The 20,841-nt window shown below is 37.5% G+C and overlaps 1 protein-coding gene across 2 annotated transcripts in view; it reads right to left on the bottom strand.

Annotated features, from left to right (window-relative positions):
• Positions 1 to 1,078: 1,078 nt before the first annotated feature.
• FNDC3B (fibronectin type III domain containing 3B) overlaps positions 1,079 to 20,841 on the bottom strand; it is a 332,590-nt gene continuing 312,827 nt past the window's right edge. For both annotated transcript variants that reach the window (XM_004674965.1, XM_012732895.1), the window contains 3 exons: positions 17,876 to 18,042; positions 15,185 to 15,312; positions 1,079 to 4,626 (listed from right to left, as the gene is read on the bottom strand). In XM_004674965.1, coding sequence (XP_004675022.1) covers positions 4,315 to 4,626; positions 15,185 to 15,312; positions 17,876 to 18,042 — 607 coding nt within the window. In that variant the 3' untranslated portion in view covers positions 1,079 to 4,314. The remainder of the gene's footprint in view (positions 4,627 to 15,184; positions 15,313 to 17,875; positions 18,043 to 20,841) is intronic.

Raw genomic sequence — 20,841 nt, 5'->3', positions numbered from 1 at the left:
AAAGTATAAGTTGCATAAACCCTTCTGGGGCCAATAGCCAGAGACAAATTCTGGTCCGATGAAAACTAATGGAAGCAGAATCCCATGGATGCTTCTTGAGTTTATTCATCTACATGGGGAGCATGACTTCTAGAAGTTTCCTGAGAAAGAGTGCAGGAGAGGCAAATTTATGAGGCCTCAATTTCTGAAAGGGTCTTCATGAACTTTTGTACCTGACCTCAAGTAGGGAGGTGAGAATGCCTTTTTCTTTCAAAATCTTGAATTCTCGGTGCTTACTTTCCCCCTTGTAAAATTGAGTTCCATTTTCCTCTTCAGGTTTCCAAAATACTGGGGCTAAAAACTTCTGCTCTTGTCAGTGTTGAAGAGGGTTGTTGCTTAAACAAAAAAAATCCTTTGCTCTATGTTCAGTGAACTGTCAGGAGCACGCGTTTAATGTGTTCAGCCAGTCATTTTTATCCATAAGAATAGCCATTATTTTTTGTTATATAAATTATATAAATTATAAGTTACAATTAGCGTTTCCATACATTCCCCTTCCCATCAAAGGTAAAAGACAGAAAAGATGCCTAGCATAACAATCTAAACTAATGCTGACACCAGGTCTAGAATAGGAACACGTGGGTTATTGCTGTTGTTGCTGTTGTTGCCTGATGCCCACAGAGGAGGGGTCAGACTGCATGAGTTCATCATGGATAGGAGGCACTCACATGCTAGGTAAGAAGATGTGGGCTCTAGCCTTTTGGCAGAGAGATAAATTGCTACGTGAGGGGTACATTACCATACAGATTCTGACAAATATTTGAAGTAGCAGCTTATGGGCCTTCTAGCCCACAATCACATTTTAGTTGGTCCATGTAAGGAAATCTGGATTTTAGCTTCTTCGGCATCACTGGCATTTGACTGGGGCTGGTAACCTTTCAGGCCCTGACAAGCAGCAGCACAGCAAGCTTCCTGCATTCTGCATCCAGCTTGGCCTCTAAAGGCCACTGAATTCGCCATTTCTGGGATGTCATTTAAGTTATGAAACAGGTAACAACAACAACAAAAGCAATTCCTATTCATGATAGAAAAACCCTACTTAAGTCGGAAAGAATTAAAACATTTATTGGGCATAAATATATTACATATACACTACAGATACAGTTAGGTATTACATAGAGCATAGTATTTGCAAAATCTATACATTAAAATTGATATGGCAGTTTTAATACAATGTATATGAAAGTCTAAAATTTACAATACAGGAAAGAAAACATATGGTTATTTTTTTTTTTCTCCTAAAGTTGAAAAGCTTGGAATGTATGTCCAACAGTGAGGTAAAACATTTTGTTTTTTGATTTAAAGAATTGTGCAAGGATAACAACATTCAAACACATTCGATTAGGGCACTTTTCAATTTCGACAGGAATACTGAATTACTGTAGCCAACAAAACAAGGTTAGAAAATGCCAACATTTCAAGTTGATAAGAACAAGGCAGATAATATGAAAAAACTTCAAAAAAGTTTTTTTTTTTTTAAACAATTTCTTTGAGGACAAAGAGCAGTTTGCTTCACATGACTGGAATTTCTTGTCCCAGGGATGAGTTTGACATACAGAGCATCGGAAAGTCACTCACTCATTCCTACATAATGCAAAAGGGCAAAGAGATAAAGTTAATATAACACTTTATTTTATTGTTCGTGTGTAATGGCAATATATATAGTTATATATCAATATCACATATACATATCTGTGATAGAAACAGTGCCAGACAGAGTAATAATTTTTTGACTGAAGGGATTATAATGAATATCAAATAATGGAGAGCAATAAAATAAAGTGCCATCAGCTAGTGTTTCATACACTTCAGCCTTCTGGTGGTTAAACATCTACGAAACCTCAAAAGATTGAATATTCATAGCAATTTTGGCCTAAAGTATTATTTATTTAAAAATTTCAACCAATTCAGAGAATTTCTTTATAGCAGCAGTTTTGAAGTGTTTCAAAAGAGACACCCCTCCCTCCCGCCCCTCAAACAGGGTTCTTGTACTTGGTTGAATCTTCATTGCTAAAAAAAATGCCTTGTTTCCCTAAAACATTTGCATGAAATTGTTTCTGAAAATGCAGATACAATGTTATAGAGGCTCATAATACATTTAAATAGAGGAATGAGTTTTGGAAGGTCAGAACTTTGGCAAAAATATATTTACCTTGATGCCACCCATTTGCAAGGCTAATTAAACTAATTATTGTAGTTGATAATAAAATACATAACTCTAGTAGTTACTACGTTAATATAGGCACACAATAATTCATTGATTTTAGCAGTTTCTTTTAAGAGATGATTATGGTTTTTTCTGGGTACATGTAAACGTTTCAATCACTGATAATGGATACTTTTTTGGCATTTAATGCACTAGATGCTCTTATCTCTGAAAACACAAGAAAATGTCAGAAGATTGATAATACTACAGATATTGCCAAGTAACAAGACTGACCTAAAATTACAAAAGTATAAAGCACAAAAAAAAAAAAAAACATGCTACAAGGGAAAATTAGTCCATAAGTACATTTAAAAAATTTTACAATAAATAAAGATTGCACTGTAATTGGCATTTAAAGTACTGTATGCAGAATATAGTATAAATAAACCAAAAACAAAATAATGTTGGTTTCCCCATGACTTTGGTATGGGAATATTATAAGCTAGAACAGGATATTGAATCTTAGACAACATAGGCACAAAATAGCTATGATCAAGAAAAACCAAGTAGCAAAAATATACAAAAACAGAAGCAGGGGGATACACTGTGTCTGTTGCACCCTTTTGGAATATATTTGCACCTCCAACTCTTAAATGTCCCTGAGGTACTTCATATGGACTTCATATAAATAATCCAATGACTTTGGGTTAAAATTGATTATCTCGTGACTCAAAATAAACATGCAAGAGTTAATACTTTGCACTCCAATAGCACCTGTTGATCAAGGATCTCAAAGCACTTACAAACAATAGAATCCCCATTTTATTTTATTTTATTTTTAATGCATGGGAAAACTGAGGCACAGAGAGGTAAAGTGACGTGTTCAGGTCACGCAGCAAGTTAGTGACAGATCCAGGGAGAGAATCTAGGCTCTTTGACCCCCAAACAGCCTGTGCTCACCACCAAATACCATTTCCTCTCCATACATGGCCAGGCCAACCCCACAGAAATAAGGAACTACAAATTTAGATGACTCTCTTTTGGGTTTACCAGTTTTCATTTGCTGTTAGATTAGTATTATATGCACTGAATTAAGAAATTCATATTCAATCACTTCATCAATACCTCAACGAGCGGCTTAAAGATCAATCTTTCAAAAACGATGAGCTAACATGTAAGAAGATTGCTCACAATTAGTGTTAATCATGGACAATGGGCAGAGGCACTCAACTGTCACCAGTTCTTGTCATATAATTCTGGTAAATCCTAACAGAATATAATAACTCTAGTGATTAGATTAGAAGTAGTTATATACAAAGACAAACAAACAAGTCAAAGCAGCTTTTAAATAGCTGAACAAGGAAATAACTAACTATTGCACAATGCCCTCTTAAAGTTACTGCTATGAATCCATGTGGTAAAAATCTACAATGCTCCGTAATTTATAGGTGCATTTTGGTTACTTGATTTCTTAAGAGACAGGTAGCTCATAGTGTTAAAATCATAACAAGTACAGGCTATTAGAATATTTTAAAGTACACATTTTTGATTTAAATGAGCTAAACACAATTAAATAACTGAGTGACAAAATGGTTGTTTACGGCAGCTTTATCTGAGTGAACCATCTTCTGTATGTTGTTGCTGTGGCGGCTGTTGTGTGGTTAATACACTGACAATACCGAAACCCTAGCCCTGTCACTACACCCTGTGATTCACGTTCACAGACACAGATGATCAGACATAGTTAAGTGACTGGTGAATATAAATTACTAAACTGTAACATGGAGAAAAAAAAAACACAAAGGTTTGCAAAAGACATCAGTGAAAATAGAATAAAGGCAAATCTGGAAAATTTCAAGAAAATGTAAGAAAGCTAGCATTTGGTATCTGGTTTGCTTTTCTTCTTGTTCCTTTTTTTTTTTTTTTTTTAAATCCAGTTTAATCTCTTCCTAGTTTTGCATTTCAAAAAGGTGCACCAAAACACTGATATTTTTTTCCTAGCTAAATCTGTAAAACAAGAGAAGTATATAAATCAAAGAACAAAAAGACTTAAAAGGAGGGAGTATCTGAATAAATGTGTATTAAAATGTGTAGCATTAAATTCATACCTCTAGTTTTGTTGGGTTTGTTTACTTCATTAAGAAGTACTGTAATATAAAGGCAAATAAAATGGACATAGTTGCAAAGCCAACAACAATGATGGCTGCGAACTGTTCATCAGTAGGCATCATGTTCTTCATTTTGGGATCATCTAAGCTCCCCAAGTCCCCAGAAAGCATGACCTCACTTCGTTGTAATACAAAAGCTGCAGAGGGGCTAAAAGCTCCGCTTAGCTCCTGAGAGGTGTCCAGACAGCGCCGGCATGCGCACACGCGGAACCTGTAGTCTGTGTTGGTCTGGAGGCCTGAGATTTGGAATGTGGCTTCTTCTCCTTTGTACACCTTCAAGAAAGGGAAAATTCTGATCAATTAAAATATAACGATACTGTGATCTCAAAAGTAATGATACGACACCGAGGGGCTCATGGACAGGGACTGGTTCTAGTGACTTCACAATGGAAACAAATTATACAGCAACATCTCCCAACCTGCATGTCACTTATTAAAAAAAAAAAAAATCTTCACCATTGGGTGAGATATAAAGTTCAGTATTGCTGAGGCTGATAGGAATTAAGTCACTGACTAGCCTTACCGTTGATATAGTAAAGATGATCTCACTAAGTCTTAGTAATAATTTAGGCAATCAATCAGTTAAGTTATGAAGGACTCTAGGACCTCGACCCACCAATTAACATTTTTAAGTTGAAGCAATTAAAAACAATAAAATTCAATTTCATTTGAATGATTTTTTTGGCACTTGAACATACTGTGTAACACTGTCTCATCAAGATAGCTCACCCTACCCCTAAGAGAAGAAACTAATCTTCTAGTTGTGTGATTAGTTGGGCTTGCTCTGGAAATTCATGTAAATGGAATCAAACAACAGGTACTTTCTTGGGCCTATGAGATTAATTCAATTTATTGATTCAATAGTTGTTTCCTTATCTTAATTTATCCATTTCGTTTTGGATGGGCACTTTCATTATTTGCAGTTTGAAGCTTTTATTACTAAAATAGCTATAACTTTTTTTTTTAAAGATTTATTTATTTGTGCATACAGAACTGGGGTACAGGCCAGAGGCTCAGGGGTGGCTAGAGGCTTCACCAGAGACAGAGTGGGGAGCAGAACAGGCAGATTAACGAAGTACACTGCTGAGGGGAGCAGCGGGCGGGTGAGGAGAGGTCTGCCACACCATGTGGATCACCTCCGGGGCAGGCGGGGATTGAACTTGTGCTGAAGTGGCTTTAGCTTCTCAGTGCTGTGCTTTAATCTGCTGCGCCACCGAGGAGGCCCCCCCCCCTCTTTTTTTTTAAACAATCTTTGAGGTCTGAAGTTTTGGGTTTTCTGGGGGCAGAAACTTAAGACTAGAAGTGCTGGGCTATAGGGAAAGTCTGTATTTAATTTTAGAAGAAAGTTTCCTGAGTAATTCTATCACTGTACTCCCACCAGCAAAACAGGAGAGCTGGAATTGCACCCATTGCTCCCCCCCCATTTGTCAGCCTTTTGTCTGAGTCACTCTAGTGGGAGACTGCTACCTTGCCTGCCTGTAGCTCCCCAAGTCCTAGTGATGCACTGCCTTTTCCACTCCCCGAAGGGCTTGTTTGTATTCAGATACCTTCTTTGGTGCAGAGTATGTTTAAGCTGTTTTCTCCTTTCTCATGTTTGTTTTATTCAATTGTAGGGTTTAAGTTCTTTGCTTGATATGTGCTCTAACTATATTCTCCAGGTCTTATGGTTTGCTTATCACTTCTTGAGAAAATTTTTGATATAGTATATTATTTAAATAAATAATATTTAAATAATTCGATGGACTGTCTTAGATGTCTCCTTTCTGTATGATCAACTTGATTTTTCCACTGAGGATCTGGATTTTTCTTCTCCTTTGCTAGCCCTGATGTAACCATATGATAACAACATAATCATAGTAAGGAGGCTTATTCCAACAGGAACTTGAAAACTACCATTTACTTAGAGATTTTTATCCTTTGAATTGACTGAAGTTGCCAGGAGTCTCTGAGGAAGGATTCTGATAGTTCTCACAAGGTTCTTCTATCAAAGTAATGTTAATGTTCAAAAAATGTAAAGGAAATCATAATTAGATTAAAATTACACAGGAATTTATGGTTTATACTGGAGTCAGTGAATAGAGATTAAGAAAAATACAGCTGGAACTGTACCACATTAGTAAGAGCCTTGGTTGGTGGGAAAATAATGAAGTAAAATTAAACTCTTTCGGCCCTCCCTGGTGGCGCAGCGGGTTAAAGCACAGCACTGAGAATCTAAAGCCACTTCCGCATGAGTTCGATTCCCGCCTGCCCCGGAGGTGACCACATGGTGTGGCAGACCTCTCCTGACCTGCCCGCTGCTCCCCTCAGCAGTGTACTTCGTAGATCTGCCTGTTCTGTACCCCACTCTGTGTCTGGTGAATCCTCTCACCCTCCTCATCTCTGGCCTGTACCCCAGTTCTGTATGAATAAATGAAATAAAATTAAAAAAAAAAATTAAACTCTTTCTAAAAGAGTGGCATCAAATTGGCATCTGTAAAGTGCTCAAAACATCTTTGATACATAGTAATTGCCTAGCAAATATTAACTGTTATTCTTACAGCTAGAAATTAAAAACAAGTTCATCAAAAGAGTGATAGGTATGGTCATTTTCAAACAATAGGCCATACCCTCAGTAGAGCTGAGCAAATTGTATGACAAAAAAAAGGATTCAGGGTTTAGAAAAGAGTACACATTTCCAGTATTTGCTCACTTGATGACTAGCTTTTTTCTTAAGATTTTTCCTCCATTTTCAAACTTTACAAAATAGACTTTAAATATTTTACTTACTATATTCAGTGAAGTTTGGTTTTTATAAAAAACAATTGATTTTTCCTCATACTTTTCTGATTCATCATTACTCCCACTATTCCCTTTGTAAGGTGTTAAACAAATTCTTACAGAGAATTAGTTTCCATAAAGACAAAGGCATAATCCTGAAGAATTGGAATTGCAGGTAGAATATGGCTAGGTATCAAGAACTAAAGGGCAGTAAGAAAGACACCCTCCCTCTCCTCCACCCTAGTGGCACCAAGAGACTGCTCTTTTCTGCTCACCATTCCAACCATAAGTGGAACAGGCAGTTTATGGAGAGATCATTGTCATGGTGATTGCCCCGACCCCCACACAGCCATTCAGGAATGCAAACTAGGGGAGATAGATAGAACAGCTCCTTAAAGAATTTTCCAAGTGGGTGATCTCAGGGAAACAATGGTGTGGACTTTTAGTTCTTTAAAGAGATCTTTTAATTGTGAACACTTTTATTTTCTTAATTAGATTTAATATTTGAAAATTAAATGTTTACATTAGTATTGAGAGGGACGCCTTCAAAGCTTTGGGACCAACTGTGGACAGAAGGAGTGGACCCATGGGACACTCCAGCAGTTTGATAAGCAGGTCCCTGCAGGCTTGCTATCTAAACTTTGGTTTTCCTATTTGCAATGTCCCAGGTATATAATTCATCCTGACTTGATGGTGGTGATTAAAGCTGAGATAGTGAGAGAAAAGCTGTCTTCTAACCTTTGGCTGTAAGGAACCCTGATATGCCTCTTTCGTGAATGTTTTTGGAGGCCCCATCTCTTCAGAAGTTTATGCTCTGGAAAATGTGAGCTACTGTAGCCTGGGACCTTTCTTTTCTTTTCTTCTGTGTAACTCCGGGGAGCCTGAGTCTGGTCTGATTTGGCCCCTGGGAGACACTGGTTACATTCTCCTCAAGGATCTGGAATTGGGGTTCCAGGTCTTAAGCCCTTGCTCTGCCACTTTTTAAGTTTGTGATCTTGGACAGGTAAAAACTTTGCACTTTAGTTGCTCATGTTCAGCATGGAGATAATGAAGTACCTAACTTAACTCCAAAGGGGAATGGAGGATTAAAGGAAGTGATGTTTGGGAAAATGTTTTGTGAAAGGAATATACTTAGATAAGTCAATTTTATCGAATTTAATCTTCCTAATTACTGTCTAGTGAATATCATTCCTCTGTCAGGTGGGAATTGGATTAAAAAAAAAGATTTATTTATTTATGTATACAAGAAAGGGGGGGTACAGGTGGGAGGTATGGGAAGAGGATGAGAGGATTCAATAGAGACAGTGTGGGGAGTAGAGCAGGTAGATCCACTGAACTACACTGCTGAGGGGAGCAGCGGGAATGCCAGGAGAGGTCTGCTGCACCATGTGGATCAGCTCCCTGTCTACAGATGGAACTCTGCTGCAATGGCTGCTGATAGCTTCATAGTGCTATGACTTAACCCTGCTCCACCAGGTAGGAAAGCATTAGATTTTAGAGATGAAGAAAAAGTGGATCAGAGAGGATGCTGATTTTTTTAGATTTTATGGCAAGGGGTGTGCTATAAGGAGATCCCATTTCTCACTCAGACACATCGTTATCCTCACCACCTGAACTGCCCTGGCTCTGCTTCTTCCATTCCCTGTGGTAGAGAGGGAGGCCACCATCTTCTTATTCAGTATTCTGACTACAGTGTGACATGCGGCCGATGCTCCTGGCCTTCCCACATGGGTGCACCTATCCCTGTTTGCATGAAGCACTTTCCAGATCACCCTGCCTGCGTCCCACTGACTCAGAGGGAAAGCACTGCCTTTCCCCTAGGGTGTATGGATAGAACTCCCCGCCCAGTCTATGCCAAGCAAATATTTCAGTAGCATTTCTATGATTGTGGTCTCTTACTTTTTGTCATCAAACAAAAGTCTCATTGTAGAAAACTACTTAATATCCTATTCCCACACTCATTTATTTATATCTATCCTAATGATAAGCTGTCCAGCATTTGCATGGCTAAATCCTTTTAAGAAAGTTGGCTCAAAAGTATAACTTCCAGAAACCCAATCCATGGAATCCTGACTAGACCTTATACAGTAATTTTAATGGTTCTTCTCAATGTTAATTGTTTCTAAAGATCTCTGAAAATGTATTTTGAAAGCAAGCAAAGGAATGCTACTTTTCTCATATCACTAGGCAAAAAGCTTAGTGAAGGAAAATGAATATCTAATTCAAGAAAATTTCCTTAGACAAATCTAGTCAAAAGTGAGGTATTAACTTGTAAATATGTTTTTTTAGCCCTTCTTATTGCTTTATTTGGAACAGCAACTTTCTCTCACAGCACTGCCAAAAGTGTTAACACTATCTTTAAAAAAAAAAAGCTAAACAAAAAAATGTACAAAATGATGTAAAAATAAACTTTTGTAATAAAAAAAGCTAAACATATTAAATGTGGGACTGTATTTTATTAATCTTTACATCTCTATGGCAACCAGCACAACAATGCGAGCAAAGTAGATGCTCAATGAACATTCTCTAGAGTACTCAAAGATGAAAGGAAAAGTGCTCTTATACCACACTATTTGAAAAGGAGGATAATTATCAGAAATAAGCAAACATGAACATTAAGTACCAGGACACACATATAAACCACATAGGCCAACAGAGTTTAATACCAGCATAGCCATCATAGTGAGCAATGGAATGATTAACAAATAATTGTTTTCAGCATACTGACAGAAAATGTGGCATTCTAATATATTTTGGAAATGGTCACCAGTGGTTTATTTAGACTTTTGGATGAATTCCTAGCTGAGAAAAACAATTGAAAACAATCCCAATACCCTCTTTATCGAGGATTCTGGTTCCTGATTTTTGTGCAAATAGTCACAATTACTGGATCACAACATCACGACCTAAGGTCATCAGATCAGCTGCACAGTTGTGCCTCCACAGTGCCTTCTCCGGGCCCTGTGCAGCTCTCCACATAGGGCAGCAGACTGTGCCTTGGGACCCTCTGTTTCCATTCACTCTGACAGGGGGCACCATTATGGGTTTTCCCTCTGTCTCAACCCAATTTAAAAAGCATAGCTCTAGTGAAGATTTGCTTTATTGAAGAAACCAATCATAATAGTGCAATAAGTATATAAGCAATATTATTTTTACAAAGACTATTTCTTGATTTGATGTACAATATATTTTAAAGTAATTTTGACATGTTTATTCCAAATGGGAGAAGGTAATGTAATATTCAGATTACTGAAGTGAAGTATCTGCGACCCTTAACTCAAAATAACATGCTGCATTAGTTGAAATCTTCTAAACACAGAATCTCTGAAGAGGAAGACTGGAGGATTTTGCTGGCTGCCATCTCTACCCCTTCCTTAAGGACTGGAAAGGGAGACATTGCAGCAGTGTTGTCATTTACACAGCGCTGATGCTCACAGGTACCCCGAGTTAGAGATTAGCGCCCCTACTTTCACCACCAGGCAGTTGAAGCACAGTGAGGTGATTAAAATCTGCAATACTACATGGCTACAGCAGCAATCATAACCCGTGGGCTCCCAGAGCAGGAGGAAACCCACCAGCCTGCAGCCTCCTTTGGCAGAGGGTACAATGCTGGGCAGGTATCCTGGTCCCCAAATGCTTCTTGGGGGTATCCTTTTCTCATCCCAATAAGCTGATAATCTCTGAGTGCTGATGATGTTGTTTTCTTGTCTGCTAGGCTTTCCTTACAGTACAAATTAGTTTCTCAATAAACCTGGATCCTATGTCTGGACGCCATGAAATTAAATATGTTTGTTTCATGTGAACGTTTAAATGGATGTGTGCATGAGTATTTTTCTGATGTACGTATCATAGATACTTACAGGGGCCTGCACATCTAAAAAAAAATTAAGGACTGGTAAGACAAAGGACTTTTAAGTATCTCCATTTTGATGAACTGTACAATGGTTAGTCATAGCTGAATTATTTCATTTCTGTGTTAGGGAAGTGGCCTGAAAGTCAGTAAAAACTATGTTGGTTCCAAGACTTTAAAATAGTTCTGTCAAGAAAAGATCTTTCCATGTGGTGCCTTATGTGGTGCTATGAGGAATCAATGTACATTCTAACACTACATAGCAGGTCTTTAAATAATGCACTATACAAAATCATTTTATGTTATGTTCATCAGAGAAATTATAAACCTGGTTTCACAATATGTTGTTTCACTTAAAGTTAGTTTCTCAGAAACTACTGACAATATTGAGGACTTTATTGTATTTTAAAAATGGTATAAAAGTATATTTATATAAAGGCTACATCAAATTAAATATGGAGCTCAAGTTTTTATCAAATGCTTGAAAGGGTTTCCTAATTCAAGTAATTTAAGCATCAAGACTAGAAATAACTTATACATATTTGACCCCATATAGGTAGTAATTTCTTACTTTGTGACACTTATCATCAATGCTTAGATTGAAATTTTTGTAAAGATTACTGCTTTCTGAACTGGGGTATGAATTTTTTTACTTAACATTATGCATTACTATACAGTTACATATTGACAAAACCAGTCAATACACATACAATTTTCATTATGTATAGAGAATGCTTTAAAAATTAATACTGTTTAGAATGAAATTTTAAGCTTCTTGAAAGAAGCTTATACTTGGAATATTATTAACTGGCTGAAAAACCACATAACATATGACTACATTCTAATGCAGAATATTTTAGATGAGGACTTAATACTTTAATACAGTGTTTCTTAATTAAAACTAACTGCCCAACTATACCCTCTTCACCCTCATTATGACAGCTGAACACAGAAATCTCATAAGCTAGAGCCAATGCAAAGCTAAAGTCAATGTTTCAGGCAATGCATCAGAAAAGCTTTGGTTCTGAGTCCTTGCATGGGTGCAGGACAGCTTCCTGCTCTGGGTGATTTTTCTTATTTAGGTCACAAATATCACTTCTAAATCCATCCCATGCTGCAGCTTACTCTTATCACCATTGCAAGTGTAAGTAACCCTTTTCCTTTGAAATTGTCATTTTTATGCATGCCAAAAAAAAAAAAATTTCCAAGCATCTAACTGTGTCAACCCCAGACAATAAAAATGAAGAAAACAAGCCCACATATTAGTGGATCCTGGCTGGCTGGTGCAGTGATTGAGGTGTATGCAGCTCTGCCTATGATGGTGTAGCTCTGTTGTGCTCCGTGCTCAGCAATGATCACCCTCTCATTTGCTTTTGCTTTGCTTCAATGAATTCAAAGCCTGTTATCTCTGGCCCATAATTATTTTAACTATTACTCTGCACACATCATATAAATAGCTTTCATGTCCCTATCTCGTGTCCAGAACAACTGAATGAAATACTCAAAACATCATGTTTAAGTTAATGCTTATCGAATAGACAGAAGCAAAATCCTCAGTACAATTTGTCCTTGACTCAACCGTGACTTTTCATGTACCACCTGCCTTAATCATTTCTTGGTAAACACAGGAAACAACAGTTATGTGAAGAATGCTAATACGGACCTACCCAGCCTGCTGTGTATTGCTTTACATATATTTTCAACAAACTCTTTTACGTATATTTTCAAGAAACTCTTGTTTATAACTGTTTAGAACAGCAAATATATGAGGCATATACGCATATACGTGCCTGTGTATTAACATTAGTATTTACCTATCCATGGACCTAAGTATTTAACACTGAACAACTAACAAGACTGGAAAATGGCATTTGGCCATTAAAATCTAAATTTTCAACATTGCCCACAATTTGGCAATGTCTAACATGTAAAATTGAACAAAAAATGCTGTTTTTTCAACATGAAACAAGTCACTGTGCTTTGAGGAGAATATTTTTCTAAGAAAGGAAGACAAACATGGTATGTGCAATAAAAGATTTTAAAATACATGCAATGAACTACTATTGAAAAATGATCTACTGTGTGTCAGTTGATAAACTGTGAAATTTAATAACATTTCATCATTTAACCGCTTTTACATTGCTATGGAAGAGCAATGTAAACACTGAAGATGACTAAACACTGAAGATGACTAAATCTAGTGAGGAAAACACTTGCTCCATATGCTCTATACTTTAAGCTGTGACCTTGAAACCCATCATATCTTCACGGTGAGATGAAACAACTATAGGTGTGAAATTATTTACTCTGACATGAAAGCTACTTTCTTTCATTGGAAAATGAAAGAAAATGGCAGTGTTTTTGCTCTTAAGAGGAATGATGGAAACTCTGGTGATAACATCCTCTGATGGTAATCAATACTGGCAGGATGTCTTATTTCACATAAAGTTTTTACAAAAATGTGCTTAAAGCAACTTACTTCATATTAACAGAGTACAATGACATGTACCTAAAAAGAATCTTGGATTCTTTTTATACATTTCAGTTGTAATTATTCATTATTATTATAAGGTAAAATTTAATAAAATTGTTACAATTTAACAAAAACTATTACTAAAATAATTCTTTATGTTTTTATATATCTGGTGTCTAAAACGCTGAATAAAGAAATCTTCAGGGCCTTCCCTGGTGGCATAATTGGTTAAAGCACAGCACTATAAAGCTATTCACAGCTACTGCAGCACTAGTTCCATTCCTGGCCAGGGAGGTGACCCACATGGCATGGCAGACTTCTCCTGTCTCACCTGCTGCTCCCCTCAGCAGCGTGTATCAGTACATTTGCCTGTTCTGCTCCCCATTCTGTCTCTGGTAAATCCTCTCACCCACCCTTTCCTCATACCTCTGGCCTGTACCCCAGTTCTTGTATGTATTAAAAAAAAAAAAATTGAAGGAAAAAAAAAGTCTCCACAAATGTTTCTTACGTTTTAAAAGACTGGTGACATGTGCCTTCACCTTTTTGGTTCAATATATATAAATAATATATAAATACAAATGTATGCCTCTATTCAAGGTGCTGACAATGAAGGGGACTTGATTTTTCTAATGGAATAACTGTATTATCCTGATATCACCTAGTTAAGTTTCTGGAAATAATAGTGGATAGGTTTCAGACATAATAATGGGTGGCCTGGGAAGCATTAAACATCAAAAAGAGGTATGAAAATAACACTGTTTACCTGGTGATAGTTCAGTTATATCCTCTGTACATGGGTTTATCAGGCAATTCATAGTCTTGCTACTCAAATAATGGTCTATGAACAAACAACAGATCTGAAACCCCACCCCAGACCTATAAATCAGACCTATAAAATCAGAGTCTGCATTTTACAAAATTCCAGGTGATTCCTATGTGAATTAAAGAGTGACAAGAGGGGACCAGAGTTTCTGAATCATGGAGTCTTAAGGGCTAAGAGGTCATTTTCCTGCCTTTCATTTTAAAATCTACTTGAAAATCTGTAAAACCATTTTTTAAAAAGATTTATTTATTTATACATACAAGAGTTGGGCCAGAGGTGTGGGGAGTAAGAAGTTTCACCAGCGACAAGTTGGGGAGCTGAACAGGGAGATGTACTGAGATACACTGCTGAGGGGAGCATCAGTTGGGTCAGGAGAGGTCTGCCACACCATGTGGGTCACCTCCTTGGCCAGGGATTGAACTCATCCTGCAGTGGCTGCAGACACCTTCATAGTGCTGTATTTTAACCTGTTGTGCCACCAGGGAGGGCCCACATTTGTAAAACTTTAAAATGAAAGGCAGGCAGACATAGGCTTCAGTATTTGCTTCTATAGCAAAACCACTAGCACTTTGATTTTCAATTACAAAGGACTTTATTTGTAAACAAAAACACCAATATCATCTATAAATGACAGCTTAAAATACTTATAGCATACTCTTAAAATACTTAAAACATACTCTCATACTCTTAAAGTATGAGAACTGAGCTGAAATTTTAAGATGAATATACCACCATCTTCAAAATAGAATATAAACTAGGGATTATGTGCCTTAGAGTAGTAGGTACTTATTGACAGTTTCTGTGAGTGATTTAAAGAAAAGAAAATGTAGCTCACTGGCTGCTAAATCATTTCATTCATGGCAGTAGGCAGAGGCAAGGGGTCTGACTCTTAATAAGCCACATACGTACTGTGCACTGTGGTTCTTACCTGTTTGTACTCAGATTCTCTTCCAACCAATACCTGCAGGATGTAATTGACAGGGTCGCCTTTCATTGGTGGTACGGTCTCCCACAAAATTTCACATGCATTTCCTTCTAACTGTGTTACACGAGGTGCTGAAATACAAATCCATATACCCAACTTTAAAGTTAACAGTCACTATTTTAGTAGTACTAGTAAGAACCTAGAGAGAGTACTTGTGCCTGCCATGAGAGGGGAATTTGTTCAGCCTCCTAGAAAAACAGCAGAGCACCCTTTAGACAGAGAAGACATCCTTGAGTGGTAAACCACTACTGAAGAATCCTTTGCTCATTACTCTATTAATTACTGCATAGACTGAGTCACATGTGTGTCATTTTTTCCATGGCTACTGAGCATCTTTTATGACTAGCCTTGTACTAGAAATTTTGGGGGGTGCAAAAATGGATACAATAAATTCTGCTTTCAAGAAATTAAGATCTAGTTGAGGGAGGGGAGGACTTGGGATGCAAGTAGAAAAGGAAACATAAGGCAGACGAAAATGAGAGGAACCAGCTTGATGTAGGGAGAATCACAAACATGAGTCTAAGGGGGTGTGAGGAGCAGGGAGCATCTGAGACAAGTGGCAGAATCACAAACATGAGTCTAAGGACAGTGTGAGGAGCAGGGAGCATCTGAGACAAGTCTCAGAGAATGAGCAGCATTGGGAAGTCTTTCAAAACTTATATTTTTTAGTTTATTTTTCACCTATTGAAATTGGTTATTCTGGTTCAAAGCCATATCATGTTATAGTAAAGAACTTAAAATGTTAAAATTTTAAGGTATTTTCTCAGAGCGTTTACTACTCTACACTTTAGTTCAATGTCTGATATTTTTCTGTTATCTATCTAGAACATGTAATTCCTCTTTCTGAATCCCTTTATTCCAAATTTCCAGTTATGTGATATTAATTTTTGAAAGGCAGTTGTTAATACTTGCATTTCTGTATGACCTGTTTCAGAAGAAAGGTTCTCTTAAATAAAAAAAAAAGTTGGATTAGTTAGTAAAAAACTCTAAGTAATTTATGAAAAAAAAACTAAACAAAGAATCTTATCAGACTAAACAGTCCTTTGACTAAGACAATTTCTTGAGTCTGAGAGGGCAGGGCTCTGCCTGAGGAGATGGCCTCTCCTAAGAAACGGTGCCTTGAAATGCAGGTGCTATTCAATGTTCTGTTTGCCACAAAATAAACAGCTACGAACAATCACTCTGAGAGGTAGAGATGGTGTCAGAAAGATCCATGCAACTTGCTAATAGGTAAAAGTGGTTGATTTTTCTTGTCAAAACAAATCTATCAGCCACCTCAAGCTCAGCACTCTCTTCTATTTTGGTTAAAAGACGACAGGACTGGGGCGTTTGCAGCTCATGGACCCCAGTAAGGCCTTGTGTAAGTATACCCATGTGCAGTTGTTTTTCAGTCACACGAAGAAGAAACTGTCAAAGAGCTTCTGGACTGTTCAAGGGCAGGGAAGTAGAGGAAGGTGTTTACCATAAAGAACCGTGGGCAGAGCTATGGGAACCTTCAGAATCCCAGCACCTCTGACCCAGGGCTGGAGGTCCCCACTCTCCTGTAATCAACTCTGTGTTCTGGAGGCAACTGACCTAGCCCCTCCAGTTGGAAGTGGTGATTTGCTGGCCTGTTCCTGGGGCCAGACATGCATAGGTGCTTATTTACAGGTTGTGCTCACTCCCTTACTCTCCCAAATAACAGAGTTCACCCTCACTTTTACCCATATACAAATGGGTTCAGGTGAACTGCTTATCTATCAGCCAGTATCAGGGTATTTCACATAAAGCCACCAGCAATTCCCATTCTGCAAAGACAGCAGTGGGGTCCTTCCCAGGAACCACACTATTAGGAGAAGTGGTCCAAATTCAGCAATCTCTGAAGGGTCTGGGGCGAGGCCCACCCCAGTGGCTAGGGCTGGCTATTGCTGTCTAGCTTTGCAAGACAGCTGTGCAGAAGGCCGAACTCTGAAGGAGTAGCATGTGGATTCTGTTGAGTCAGTGAAGAAAGAACCCAGACAGAGTACATCTTGCTCACTTGAGTTGGCGAAAGAAGAATCCAGATGGTGCTGACAATAAACTAGTCACTTAAAAACCTAAAGACAAATACTCAAGGAGATTTGAAGAGACTGCTACTACAGCTTTTAAAAATAAGAGGTATGGATTGTGGGGACAGGGTGCTGAGGTTGCCTATGTAGTCAGTCTCAAATCTAGGCACCGAGGTCATTTAAAGATGAATTCTGACCCGTTTCCCTGCGTGTCTTCAGAAGAGATAGTCCATCCTCATGTGCTAAGCTGTCATATGTCTACATCACCAGGAGTTCACACTCATTTCAAACCCAAAGCCTCCCGAATAGGTCATTTTCTTGCCCATCTATCCTTGGAGGGGATAAAAATGTTTCACTACCAAATTATTGGCAGTAATCATATACACTTAAGAGAAGTGACGATTAGTAGGCCTTTTGAGGCCTCTAATTTCCTCAGAGAACCCATTTCCTGACTACCTTTTTTAGAATGTTCTTTTGATTTTATCTTGTAAATATCAGATATATTAGAATAGATTCAAGGTTAGATTCAAGCATCCATCTCCTACTCTAAGTTTCAATATTTCCTTGATTTCACCATACAGTATAGCAGAATACACTGCCTACAAACCTTTGATGGTGGGAGGGACACTCTTGGTTGTGTTGAAAGTGTAGATTTCTGAGAAGGGACCTTCCCCGGCCTCGCTTGCTGCCTGGATTCTGAAGGAGTAGCAAGTGGATTCCGTCAGTCTCTGAACTTTGTAGGTGTGACTGGGTCCTCTGTAGATTGAAACAAACCTACAGGAAGAAGTAGAATCCATTAGTTACCCGAACTTTCATTAATGACAACAAACTATGATGAAGCTAGTGGACCAGTTTAAACCAACTTGGTAAATGCTTCTTACTTTTAACATCAATAGCCAAGCAGTTGCTATGTTACAGTTAGTTGTAATGTACAATTTATATGTAGATAAAAGCACAAATTAAAGCATATAATACTTAGAATGGGACTACCTTTACATATTATCTAGATTCTAGAAATAGCAATTGTTTATGTCCTTATTAATAAATATCAGAAATTTCAATTTTTATAGAATCTGAATGTGTTAATTTACAACCATTAACTCTACTAGTTAATGAAGTAAAAAAAAATTTTTTTAAATTTATTTTTACATCATGCTTCATTTTGTGCCTTTTTCAATCTCGGTTGTAATCCCTGTGGACTTCCCATCACCCATGTGCCATCACCATAGTCCTGTGTACTTTTCCTCCCCATTTTTGATCCCATTCCCTACTCCACCCCCATTAAATGTCTCTGGTATATAGTTGTTCATTGTTTTTTTTCCCTTTATTACAATTGCTTTCCCCTCCCGCCTTCCCTTATGCTCCTTCTATTAGTGAAACCATCCAGTATTTTTCTTTTGATTCTGGCTTATTAATGAAGTAAATGTTAAATGAGGACTGGAGAAATGAGTTCTTTACCTGAATTTCCAAATAACCAAGTATTTCCTAGAAAATTATTTTAATTTTCCCTTTACTTATCTTTCCAAGAGGTTTCAAATCTCATTCTTAAAATGATACCAAAACATTTAAGATTATACTTTGAGAAATATGTACAATAAAAATCAAATACTGTGTTCAGAATCATCGAACTTCATCAAAATAGCAGAAAACCAGCACAGGTGATCTTGACAGTTGAGAATGGCAGCTTTTGGATTTGAACCAGGATTACTTTTGCACTTCTCTGCTAATATTTCCTTCCATGTGATGTAAGAAGGCATGACAATAAAAAATAAACCTCTGCTGGGCCCTCCCTAGTGGTGCAGCAGGTCAAAGCACAGCACTAAGAAGCTAAAGCCACTTCAGAATGAGTTCGATCCCCGCCTGCCCCGGAGGTGACCACATGGTGCGGCAGACCTTTCCTGACTGCCTGCTGCTCCTCTCAGCAGTGTTCTTCGTCGTCGATCTGCCTGTTCTGCTCCCCTCTCTGTCTCTGGTGAATCCTCTCACCCTCCACATCTCTGGCCTGTACCACAGTTTCATATGAATAAATAAATAAATCTTTAAAAAAAATAAAATAAAAAATAAACCTGCATTTCAGGTACCTTCCCCCATGGTCTTGAGAAATGAGTATTTTTACAATGATATGGATTATAGTTAGTGTTATAACACAACTATATTTTTCTTTTTATACTTATCTGTAAAATTTTGGAAATAATATAACTCCCTTAAATTATCCAGGATTTTAAGTAGATAAGGATTTGAACCTTGTTGGCCTAGGGACACTGTGGAACCAATACAAGAGTTAATAATGCAAACACACATTTTGTGTTTTGTTTGTTGTCCCAGTTTCCAGGTCTTTATCACAGCCTGAAGATGATACGCTGAATTTGGGTACTGAGGAAGTCGGTCAGTGACAGAATCACAATTACAAATTTCTGACTATAAGGCCAATTTGGCCTACGGGATAAGCAGAATTTATGCATTTATTTGCCAAATATTTCTTGAACATCTGCTGAGTTAGGCTCAGTGTGTTTAGAGATGAATAAAATGAATAAAACCAAACCCAAGTATGTTAGCTGCTTCTGTGTGTGCGCAGGGTATTCTGAAGAACACTCTCTCAGGATGAATGAATGGATATGAATGGATAGGTTTTTTTTTTTTAACAAAACCTGTCAGAATTGATACTTATTTTAAAATATCCAAACTTCATCAGCCTCTACGACTGAGATGCTAAGTCCTTATTCACCAATTTAATATTCGTCTATTCTGGTGAGTAAGGAAGCACCTTTTCCTGAGGGCTGGATGTTTTTTAATTTCAGGGAAAGCCAGAGTCCACAAGCTGAAAATCTACAAGCACCATGACAACCAATTTAGCATTCCTGACACATTACCGCCTTAATGAAGATCCCCCTGCTAATGCTAGAGGCAAACAGCTATTTATTAACTCAGCCTCACCTGGGCTAGCATCTCTAGCTAGAGTAATTGCCCTTAATTTTACTAAGGAAGTCATGGTTTAAGAAATGATAATGTTAGATTTTCATTACAAATTTGCAGTGAAGCCTGACTTTTAAAGGAGTTTGGAGGACTTCTGGCAACAGCTCTGCTTTGCTAGTGAGAGTATTTCTTTTGAAAATAAGTTCAGCATGTATTTGTTCCCAGATTTAAATCTATATGTAGGCAGTAGTGTTCTCAGTCACAAATACTTGTACTGAAGCAAATGCTATACTCTTTATTTTGTAGTGTAATCTAAATTGAATAGTGTATCAAAATTTTCAGATACACCAGAATCTGCTATTTCTGGATTAGCTAGTTATCTTTTGTTTGGCTCTTGTATACCACAACATTTTATCAATCATTTAAAATTGCATTCCAATTTATAAAAACCACTATGGAAAAATTTGATAGCAACTGCAAATCTTCAAATTTTTATCATTAGTGCATTTTTTTGTTTTTTTTTTAGGGGATGGTGTTATTTAGAGAGATAGATAAGCTGCAGTTACTTCTGGAAAAAAGCTAGAGGAAACTTCAAAGATTCTAAAGGAGGAGAATTTCATGTTAAAGTTCATTCATTTTGCCATGAACAAAGAATGAAAA

The sequence above is a fragment of the Condylura cristata genome, unplaced genomic scaffold (assembly GCF_000260355.1).
Source record: "Condylura cristata isolate star-nosed mole 26May11 unplaced genomic scaffold, ConCri1.0 scaffold00003, whole genome shotgun sequence".
Classification (NCBI taxonomy): domain Eukaryota; kingdom Metazoa; phylum Chordata; class Mammalia; order Eulipotyphla; family Talpidae; genus Condylura; species Condylura cristata.
This window is presented reverse-complemented; position numbering and strand designations above follow the sequence as displayed.